At 35.9% G+C, this 12,120-nt stretch overlaps 1 protein-coding gene across 2 annotated transcripts in view; it reads right to left on the bottom strand.

The window, feature by feature from the left end:
• Positions 1–4,776: 4,776 nt before the first annotated feature.
• Positions 4,777–12,120, bottom strand: part of LOC103132006 (contactin-6-like) — a 14,683-nt gene continuing 7,339 nt past the window's right edge. For both annotated transcript variants that reach the window (XM_016667092.1, XM_016667093.1), the window contains exon 7: positions 4,777–10,928. In XM_016667092.1, coding sequence (XP_016522578.1) covers positions 10,837–10,928 — 92 coding nt within the window. In that variant the 3' untranslated portion in view covers positions 4,777–10,836. The remainder of the gene's footprint in view (positions 10,929–12,120) is intronic.

Raw genomic sequence — 12,120 nt, 5'->3', positions numbered from 1 at the left:
GCAGTTCTAGGCACAGCCAAGATACTGGAGGAACCCTCAAGCTCCCAGGCCTCTGGTAGAGGACCTGAGCTCAGAGGATGAAAGAGAGAGACCACCCTTCTCACCTTCAGGGTGAGAAGGGGATTTTTATATATATAATGACTATTTGTACCCCAAACTTAAATTCAAAAATCAAAAAAACTCAAAACTCAAAAGTGATCAAAACAAAAAGTGAATCCAACTCAAATAGTCACCTGATTCTTTCACCGTGGATTCTTTTTTACACAGCCCAAAAAGATCAAAAAGTCGAAATGCAGTTCTTTGGTTGTTTTATTTCACAGTTCAGGCAAAAGGTTACAGGCTTCACAGGATTCTCCTGCTCTGATTCCTGCACCTGTTCTCTGACTGATGACTGAAGTGACTGGTATAAAACCTTGTGACCACCCACGTGCATAATAAGAGACCCACCTGTTTATACCGTGAAATACCCACATCTCAACCTGAAATTAATTAACTAATTAAGTGAATTACTAACCAAAAAACATATTGTAAATAATGAATTAAACAAAAATTCTGATGATAAATCAACTAGAAAATAAACAAAAAATAAGAATAAACTAAACAATTTAAATTGTAAGATTTAACTGAAAATGTACATATACACACACACACACACACGCACACACACACACACACACACATATATTGTGTGTGTGTGTGTGTGTGTGAACCCTTAAATAAATAAATATTTATTTATTTATTTATTTATTTATTTATTTATTTATTTAATTAATTAATTAATTAATTATTTTTTCCATAAAAAGTCTTGCCACTAGGATGAAGTGGTTTTTTGGCCAAATCAAAATTGGTTTATTTTGCAAAACTGCAATGGAAACACTTTTTTTTCACATCACAAGTCACATAATCAACAGAAGGGTCATTACTTATCATGTGAGCAAACTTATTCATGTGATTTTAATTGTGTCCACTTATTAAATTAAACACTGTATTTGGGAAAGTGTATTTTTTCAACATTAGCAAAATACTGACAAAGTTTTGCACCAATTTGTCATGGACACCCAGCAAACCGACAGTAACCCGTTTTAAATGATATTTCTTCTTCTTTCTGTAAGGAGGCCTCCCTCCTAAGCAACTATATAGATCGATAGGTCTATAGATCGAAAACTTTTTTGATCTAAAAATTCCAACCAAATTCTAATTTCCATAAATTATTTTAATTATTCATAGAAAATATACATGGACAATTCACCTGTTCACAGATTTTTTTTATTCAATAGAAAATTCAGTTTGGGAAGATGAAGTACTTAGCTGCAAATGCTAGTTTACATGCGTTGCGTACTGCGTACTCCCACAAATGACTGCCATTTGTGGGAGTACTCTTCATTTCCCTTGAGAATCATTGACTGTATCCACAAGAGAAGAGGTCAGGAAGGTCGTATTAGCTTCTGTGGTGATGCTAAGATGGTTTCCATTGTGTGTAATAATGCATATGAAGGTGTTTTTGGTGTTTAAACTGTTAAAGCAGGCAGTTCTAAGCATTTTTAGGTTGATGAGTTGATGAGTATTCCCCAATTTCAGCTATTTGAGGATGGAACGTGGTCTGTGCTAATACCAGGAGTTCACTTTATATTTCTGTGTACAAGTTGGATGTGTTTGGTATAGATTGTGCCTTATGACATTTGTTATGAAATGGCATTGCATAAAAAAACTGAAATGACGCTTGAGGTTTGGAATTCTTTTTTTTACCTTTTGCACCTCTTGCATTTGTTAGGTTTGGTGTAATGGTGGTAGTTCGTCTTGTAACCAGTGGGTTGCCGGTTCAAACCAACCCTCCGCCCACCTCCATCGTTGGTAGTTAGAGCGCTTGGCAGTGCTTGTATGTTTATCATTCCCTTCCTGATCAATTTGTGTGGTGGATAAATATGGCTCCATACTAAGCTAGTTAACAGAAATGAACCTGTGTTGCACCCTATTCATTCCCCCTGAAAGTGATTAAGAGCAGTGGAGGTATGGGTGAGCGGTGAGTACATGAGCAAAATTGATAGCGCTAAGACCCTCCTCTTGGCTGTAGTAATTAGTTGTTTCTAGTTAGCACTGTGAGGCAGAGGAGCTTTTTCAAAAATTGTCTGTCTCATGCTACACTGTCACGACACAATGACAAATTAAATTATTTCAAATTTGTAAAATTTGGTAAAAGCTATTTGGTAAATAGCTTTTTAAAGATATTTACCAAGTGGCCCCAAGAAACTCGGCTGCAGTTCCAAAGTATTGGTACATACTGCATTTATCTTAAAGAAACATAAAGTCATATTTAGGCTGTCAGTCATCTAATTGGGATAAAACACCCTTTTACAGACAGTTTGCTAGCTAGCTCGTCCTTGTCAGTACTGATCCATTCATTCACTTCCAGCTGATAACCCTGAACAGGATACTGTTCAGGGTTGTGGGGGTGCTGGAGCCTGTCCTGACTGTCATACATGGAGAAGCATGGTGCATACGATGGATGAGGATATACAAATAAACAAGCAGTCTCACTCTGAAGGTCTACTTAGCAGTAATTAATCTAACGTTCATGCTTCTAGAAAGGCAGCCTATTAAATATCCCTACTGTAAGGATAGCTCTACATCACTGTCCTGCCCTTGTGCTTAGAATATTTTTTTTATGAACAGTATGAAACATTATTAATAAAACCCTCACAGGGACAGTTACAAGTTTGCATTCAGCTTAAAACAAATACTGATCACATTAGCTTAAATCGAACAGCTTCAACACAAGCTTCCCTTAGCAATAATGAAACTTTATTTTCCCACAAACGGAGCATTTCTAATGATGGATAAAATGCAGAGCCGAACAGGCAGTGCAGTGTGCTTTGATAAATCGAGTGATTATATTCTAAAACACTCCTTTGCTCTACAAACTGCCGCGACATAACATAATCCTGTTTAGATCTCTTGGACTCCAAAAAGGGCCGCTTTCAGAGACGTGCCAATCCCACAAGAAGCCGCTTTCTGCAACTTTTCTTGCTTTGGATTAAGGGAGGGGATATTTTTAGTTTGATCAGGCATTCCTGTGATCTCACCCGTCTGTGTTCCCAGTTAATACATCTCATTAACTCATTAGATTTCACTTGGTATCTGCTAAATCCTCCCTGTGAAAGTTAATGAATTATTCAATGGCAAGGCTTATGGATCTATAGATTTTTTTTAATACAGAGTATGACATAAGCAATCATTTTAATCAGATGGGGGTTTTGAAGTACAATGAAGTACAAACTGCAAATGCTTTAATTAATTTCAAATAAGAGAGCTTTAATTTATCAGCTGCTTTATTTCTCTGTATTATGGGATGATTATCAGCAACTCCAAATATGCATTTCTTCTTCTCTACCATCTAAAAAGTTTATTCTTCAAGGTTGAAGGACAATCTAGATGTTCTGACTGTTAGGGAGTTAGAGCAAGTTCCCATAAGCCAAAATGTAATAATAATAATAATAATAATAATAATAAAATTTCATTGATAAACCACTCTACATGTAAATTTCAAAGTGTCACAAGACATTAACCAATGTAAAAACAGTAAATATTTAAACTATTAATATCTTAACAAGAGTGTTTTCTAATGTTTTTTAAAAAAAATGAAGTTTTGATATTACGTCCTTTTTTTAGGTTATGTATTAAAACATCAAAGTAATTGTTAGCTAATGTGATGTAATAAAGGAAATAAGTAGTGATCTTTTTACACCATGAAGAATAATTTGGCATGGGAATACCAGCAATATGTAAAATAATTTCAATTAAACATTTACCACAGTTTCACTCTTCTGAACCAAACTGTTATCTTTGATGGAAGGAAAGTAGCTTTTGTGTTCCAAATTACTGCATTATGATGCAACAATAATGATCAAACAATTTAATATATTTAGATAAAACGCAGTGAAAAAAAACTAGACAATCTTCCAGTGGTGGGCACTGCTAGCTAAAAAGTTAGATACACTAACCCTAAGGCACTAATCATTCCGCTACCAACATGGTGTTCAATGGAAGCTAATGGTAAAGCGCTAAATCCAACGCTTTACCATTAGCTATGTTGTAGCATAGCTAATGTTCTCAGCTGGGTAAAATTTGTTATTACCTGCCTATCAGAACGGTTAGAGCTTCAGAAAGTGATTCTTTGGAACACATTCAGTTTTATCGCTGATTATTGCTGAGTATCGCTGAGTTAGCCTAATTGACCACAATAAGGCTTTAGTCAATAGCCTTATTTATTGTTTATGGAGCATTATTAATAAAACTTCCACAGAGACACTTATTAGCTTATATTTAGCTTACAAACTAGCAACTTTTCTGGGTACAAAGTGTCATTTGCTATACTGTTTTGGGGTGGAGAAAACGAGAAAAGGAAACAATCTTCACTCACTTCAAAATAAGAGAGTGAATATAAACTTCTACCTACTAGAATTCTTGACAGTTGACAACAAAAACTTCAACACAGGTGTTGAACTTTATTCAACTGAAAGTTTAAAAAACAAGCTAAGTCTGCAAAGTGTTTTCAAAGTTAGCAAGAAAGATAATGCACCAAACCAAACATTTGCTCTGGTATTAGCAGAGGTATTTCTACCACTGCATTCTTCTATAAACAAATTTCAAAGCCTAATTGTTTTCCACCGAAAATTGAACCTATATGTTGTTCTATAAATACTTATTCTTTAATATGCATAGACTGGCTGCCTACAGCCTGCAGGTATATCTTTCATTAACGAAGAAAGGCAACATTGGTTGGAATAAACATTTTTACTAAGTTACAGTTATAGAAAAAAAACACAAATTAACAATTATTACCATGCACAACTTTAGTATACAAGACAATACAGTTACTTTTCAATATGAAAATACCACTCTACATGTCAGTATCTCACAGAGATCATTGATTAATACATCAGTATTAAAGCCAGAGAACACACTATATAAAAGAAGTAAGGTTGTCTTTGATGGCCATGTTTTAAAAATCATATGCAAGCTATATACATTATACACTGTCTCCTCTGTTCCAACAACAGAAGCTAATCTATCTGTACTTACCTTATGGATATTAATAAACATCTTGTTTCTCTGTGATCATTTTAGTTTTAATCCATAAAGCTGACTGATCACTTTCTTCCTTTTAGATTGTACTTTGTAACATTAATTAAAGCACAAGGCCAGATTTTTTTTTCTTATTTGAGCATGAGAATACATTAAAGACATTAGGCTTAACTATAACTATGTTTTAACAAAAATAATAGCAAAAAAAAACTCTGCCCACAGTTGCACAACGTAAAATATGAACATGTTAGCATACTCTTTGACACTTAGGGTATGTCCTTTGAAAATTCAGTAGACCACTTTTATCAAAGAGCTTTGAAGCCAAGTCACAACAGAACAATGTACAGTGTCAAATGTTGATGTTGAGCTGTACTTAGCAAAAATTAATATCAGAAAACAAAGTATGAAAAAAAGGAAAATAATCAAACAAACTGACCACATCTGGTGGTTGAACTATATATTTCTTTTACTGTTTTTAGGACTGGTTAGGTCTGGAAAAACATCATTGGACTCCCAACTGGAAACAAAAAGCAGATTTGCTATGAGATGTAGGTTATGTGGCATAAGATTTTGTGATCCTAAAAAGCCACACTATTCCTTGAAAAAGTAAAGCTGCTATTTCAGTTTTGTCTATTTTTGAGACTCGTATTTTTAAGCAAGGAGAGAAATAGTCCTGAAGTTGTTTGCCTGTGTATTAGGGTTAAGAACCACTGACATAACATCAAGCTGGCTAAAAACTATTTATTTTATAAGATTAATTTTTCTATCGTTTGTGTGACAGCAACTTCGAGATGTACAACAGAGTATTAGGGTCACTTGGACAATTAAAAAGAATGAGAAGGAAAGATTCTATGACTTACATAAACATTTTGAGACTTAAACACAAAATGATGAAAAAAATATTATGTGTGCTCAATATTGTCTAAATATTGAGCACACTTAGAGTGAATTCACACCAGATAAGACATCCCACACATACATGGGATTAAAGCAAATTAGTCCACAAATGAAGTGATGGATATAGAATCTCTGTAGATTTTCAATTGGATACAAGGACCATTCAAACTTTTAGTTTCCTTCTCTGAGACTAATTAAGGCTTTCTTTTAGTTGTGTTTGGGATGAAAGTCACACTTGTTTCATATTGATTCTTAAAAAGTTCCAGTGCTCAGTTATCCATTCATCCATTCATACGTCCTTCAGTTACGTGACGTTTGCCAGAACCATGTATAATACAATGCTGCGTCCGGCACCATTACTCGTCCAGACATGGCGAATTGACATGCAGCAAGTTCAGCTATGGCCTCATCTGACCAGATTATATTCTCCAGTATTTCACAGACTTGTCTAAATCCCCTACAGCAAACTCTAAACAAGCTTCAGCAGCCTTTTCCTTCAGCAGTGGAGTCTTGTGCAGTGAGTGTAGTGGAGTTGTTTATTTATTATCTTCATATAAAAAATTGACCTTTTATTTCTCTCTGAAAGTTCTCATTGGTTCTAGGACGACTCTTTAGATTTTTTATTTTTGTTTGCAAAAATAGTCAGATCTGACTATGTCTTGTTTATGATGAAATTGTGTTGTTTTTTTCACTTAAAAATTTTGTCCCCAATGTGCTCAGTGGAATATTATATTTTATAACAGTACAATTTATTTTTGTGAAACTTTCTTTACCACTCTTTGCAATATTTGCTAATGAGCTTATTTTTGGTGATGAGTTAATAATAAACCAGCTGATTTGCATAAAGCATCAGAAAACATTCTTTAAAATCAATTTCTTCATATGTCCAACACTTCTCCCAATGGCCTTTGTTTACCCATAACTTCATTAGTGGAGTATTCTGCATTGATTTCTTTGTATCTGTGGATTACACTTGGTTGATTCCTGGCCAACACCTGGTGTAAATGTGACTGAAATGGCCCTAATAGAATTATTTCAACTGAGAAAAAAGTTGATACATTGAATATTCTACCCTCTAGCTATATTTTGGGCGATTAAACTTGGACTAAAGAGTTCTATATTGATTACAGAATTATTCAAACTGTGTAATTCATACAATGTTTGGTTAAACACAAATTGTCATGTTCTCGTTAATGCTGTGTTTCCTCTTGTGTTGCTAACTTGATGTAGCACTGCATTACTGAAAAACTCACTGCTACACTAAAAGATATTATGGTGCTAATTGACTTACAAGCTTAAGGTTAATAAAGCTCATTAGCAGTTGTGGTATTTGGAAATTAAACTCGTATATTGCATAAAATGAGATACTGGTTATTAATATGTAAATTAATATTTAGGGTTGAATTAAAGTAGATATTACCAGATGCATAGTAATATTAGCACTAATATTACTTATTTTCAGTTGTCAGTTGTTCCAATCTTTCACAAACATTAATGGAGGTAAAAAACAACTTGATTTCAATGGAAAAAGCAAATCTAAACGTGGATGTTACAGTTTTTAAGTCCTAGTGTGACTGGCTTCATATACTACTGACAATAATAAAAACAGCTCAACTACCATTAGAGAACAGTAGCTGTGTTTCCATTAGAATTGTGCAATTTGACATTTGGAAAATAAATTTGCATAATGGCAATTTCGAAAAAAAAAAAAGTTTTGGTGCTATGATGAGGTGGGTTTTTAGATGTATCAAAACTGTTTATTTATCAAAACTTCAATGGAAACACTTTTTTCTCCTCACACAGGTCAAATAATCAACATGTGGCACTGGGGCAAACCATGAAGAAGACAACAGGAAGTTTCTAATGTAGAAACAACACTAATGTGTTGTTTCTACATTAGTAGAAACATTAGTAGAAACAACACCCTCAACTCAGGAAATACACTTGTCGATAAGTGCTGTTTTCTTTTTTTAAATATAATTTGCATCCAAATTATATCTACTAATGTTTTTTCTACATTAGTAGAAAAAACTAACACAACCCTCTATCAGAGTGTTGTGTAAGGCGTCTAAAGCTAAAAATTTGGTGCCCATTTGTAATGGAAGTGCAGTTACTGTTGGGTTTGTTTTAACATGTAACTCAAAAGAGCCAACTAGATAGTCGATTTCAGGTCAATGCTGCAATTCACGATTCACCACTACATTGAAAATATGTCTCTAAATGGACAGCAAGGAAGCTTCCAAAAAAAATCTGAGAAAATTACCTGGAATGGGATGTCTTCTGTTTAAAGCAAAAACAATAAAAGAAAAATAATGACTTCAAAGTCGTCAAACAGGAAAGAGCAAGTGAAAATGGTGGAGGACATTTAAAACATTACAGACTGTAACACAATAGAATAGGTGCATAAGGGCTCAGCTATCATTCAGTCAAACGGCTGAGTTGTGACAGCCGCAAAAATGGGCCGGGAAGATCAATAATCCATTGACTGGTCTGCAGGAGTCTAATCAACGAGAGCAGAGTTTTATGAATCCAGTCAGAGGAGCAGATACAACAGCGTCGGCTGTTCGGAGCTTTATGATTCCTCTGGTGTCCCACAACACTTGCTTAGACACTGGCGTGATAACTTCCAGTCGCCGACAAGTCCTTGTTTGACTGAGGTTTTTTGGGAGGGTTAGAAAGTTCAAAATCCAGACAAAAACAAAAAAAGGCTGTAAGCTTAGGACTATACATAACCCCAACATTTGGCAAAGGCACAATAATTCAATTTTCAAAGTTCAACCTTCCAGGCTAATGTTGCTCCAGTTGCAGAACTGGAGCTGAGTCAAACCTCGGCTCCAGTTCAAATGACAACAGGCTGGAAAATGGGGGCTTCCTCAGCAGAGCACTAATGTTCCTGTGTTAACTCTTCAGCCCAGCGTGTCCAACACATGGAGGTAAAATGAGGGGCTGGCTGTGATTTTAGGCAGCCACACCTTGCGCACCGCTTACACTCAAGACCCTGCCATTACCCCATACATTAATAGCTCCTAAATCATGATACGGATGGAGTCGTACGTTTATTATGCTCCAGGTCATAAACACTAAGATCAAAAATTTAAATCTATTGAAGCTTTTGTGAATCAGCTGACCTTTTTTTCATCAAAGATGCTCCCTGCCCTGATGAAAATGTAATCATCCATTTCTGATAAGGGCCTGCTTCTTACAATCAGAGTTTCCTGTCTTCTGTTGGCGATGCTCTTCAGAAAAGCAAACAATTCCCCTGTAGCAACCTGAATCCTTCTGTACTCTATTTAAAAGGGAGAAGAAAGAAAGAAAAACACTGGGGCGAAACTTTAGTGAAGGCACTGTTATCTGGCGGTCCATTGTGCGCAGTGGCAGGTGCTCATCATGGAATGCCGGCCATCTCCATGAAGAGATGGAATAGTACACGAGAGATCGGCTCGATGTAGCTACACCACACGTCTGCTCTTCTTTTTTTTCCCCCCACTGGACTTAGAATGCAGAGTGTGATAGGCATTAATTATTTAGAGGAGCATGAGATGGAGAGCAAAATGCCAAGATCTATCAGAGTGTTGTGGAAGGGGTCTAAAGCTCACGAGCCTGTGACTCTAACAGATTTAATAATATTTCAGTCGTCAGAGACAAGTGGGTTTCAGGCACAGTTGATCAATTATGCAGCATTCGTATATTTGACAAAGCCTGGGAAAGCTTTTCATAGCTGCAATGGATATGACTTCAGCACCTTGCAATATTATCCAAACCCCTTGACGTTTTCTTTTTATTATTTTTATGTCAGATTAATACAATGTATTTTGTTCGCATTTTATGAAATAGGCCAACACAAAGTAGCACATAACTGGGAAGTGGAGTGAATATAAGACTTTTTAAGACCAGTATGAATGCAATTTAAGACCTGCATCATGACAACGTACAGAAGAAAATTACATATTTTATGGTTAAATGTAATAGAGCTGAGCTTTTATGTCCAAAATGCACGTAACCTTGAATGGGTTCCAACAGAAGTGAGAAGGTGGCAAAGATGAATGTCATCCAGCCCAACTGACCATCATTTGCACTTACCAACAATAGATGCAAAAAAGCATCTAGTTAGCTAGCAAGGATTTATTAACAGCTTGCCAGCAATATCCTCAACTGCCTCGAGCAATATTAATATCAGATATCGTCCCAAATTTTAATATTGGTGCATCGCTAGTAAGTTTTTGAAAGCAATTCATAAAGTTCCTTCCATTTAATGTGCTCCACTTGTTTAGTCTGTAAAATAAGATATTAATAAAAATATACTGATGTTGATTTTCTGACAAAATAAAAAAAAAGTTCAAAGGGTGTGAATAGTTTTCCAAGGTATTACCATCAATTTGGTGAACCACATGTTCTGAATGAATGCTTTTAGGTTAACCTGACAAGGTCAATTATGGGCGCAGCCAATGATTAATATGTAAGCTACATTGTGGTGAAAAATGTATAATTTTTTTTGCAAACATGTTTGTTTAAGGTTGAAGCAGCCACTGTTGCCTACTTTTGTGTGGACCATTTCATCAAAGTGGATCTTAAGGCAATTCCATGTCTAAAATCATAAACCAAGGTTAATTCGGGACATATAAGCAACTTCTAAAATGAAATCTGGAGGAGGGTGGCACTTTTTTGTCAAAGGAAGAAGTTGCAAGCAAGAAAAAAAATATATCATGCAAGTGATTCGTCACTTGTCTTTTGGATGGCTATTTAAACAAAATTCAGCGTGGTCTGGTTTGTTTCCCCCTTCTGAAACCAGGATCTTTATCCATCTTAGGGGCGTTAAGCTGAATGAAGGGACGACAGAAGACAGGCAGAGGCGTGACATCACCAGACGGAGCATAAGAATGCACCAATAAAGACCAAGGAGCAAGACAAACGTCTGAGACTGCTGGCTCCAGAACCCCGAGCTCCCATGCCTGCAACAGAAACCCAGCAGAGTTGGTAAGAGGTTTGAGCAAGTAAAACTTAAAACTTTATAAAAAAAAATTAATTTTGAGGGAAATTTAAGACCATAAAAAAATACATATATAAGGGGTATTTATAATAATGGGCTACATAAGTGCTAAGGATCCTACTATATGAAAATAATAGCATAGCAAACATTGTGAAATTTCTGGGGTTTACAAGCCTCTTATGTTTTGGCAACAGAAATGAACAAACATCGGTCCCTTCATTCGTTTTCAATGGAACTTGCATGATGAAGCACCCATGTGTCCCCATGTGTCGAACCTAGGGTTGCCATCTTTCAGAAGTAAAAATAAGGGGCGTCCACCACGGCGCGTGTCGCTCGACTCTCATGTGGTGGGATGTCCGCTGCAGTGATAGACATTATTTTATGGCAGTGTTTTTTGTCTTTAAAAAGTGATCCATAGAGCAATCGTTCATGTATAGAGGTTGGTTAGAGTGCCCCAAAATTGTACTCCAATCAGAGTTGTATACTTTAAATACGTTTAATTAAGCAAGTGTAAAAAGTATTTGGTAAACTACTCAAGTACTGAGTAACTGATCGCAACGCCTGATTTAATATTCAAAATATATCCTCAGAACAAAAGTATAAAAGTTTTGTGAAAATTCTGGTATTTTAAATAATATTACCAGAATAATTTACACAAAAAAGGCGTTAGGTTTGGAGGCTGGTCCTAGACAAAATTCACCACGTGGGCCAAGGTAGTCAGTGTTTTTTGAAACAAAAAAAACCCCCAAACAGAACAATATTTCATCATTTTATATATAATAAGTGAGCCAAAGAGCCGCATCGGTCTCCAGAGATCCAGGTTGCAGATCCCTGGCAGATAGAAAGCATGATCCTATACAGCAGCTAAAATGCAGCACTATAATTTTTAATTCATTGTTAAAGTAAAATTGTGAAGGTTAAAAAAATCCACCACTGTATTAGCATAAGACATTTATTTAGTATAACTTCTTTGGTACCCCGTTGGCCCCCATCTAGAACCACCCGTGACTGTAGGTTAGGGTTGCCACCTTTCATAATTTAAAATAAGGGACGCTCCCCACGGTGCGTCGCCTTACTCTCATGGGGTGGGACTTCCACTGTAGTGATAGACATTATTTTATGGCAGTGTCTTTTGTCTTTAAAAAGGGATCCAT

Source organism: Poecilia formosa, unplaced genomic scaffold (assembly GCF_000485575.1).
Source record: "Poecilia formosa unplaced genomic scaffold, Poecilia_formosa-5.1.2 Scaffold899, whole genome shotgun sequence".
Classification (NCBI taxonomy): Eukaryota; Metazoa; Chordata; class Actinopteri; order Cyprinodontiformes; family Poeciliidae; genus Poecilia; species Poecilia formosa.
The sequence above is the reverse complement of the archived record's forward strand: the minus strand, read 5'-3'. Positions and strand labels throughout refer to the sequence as shown.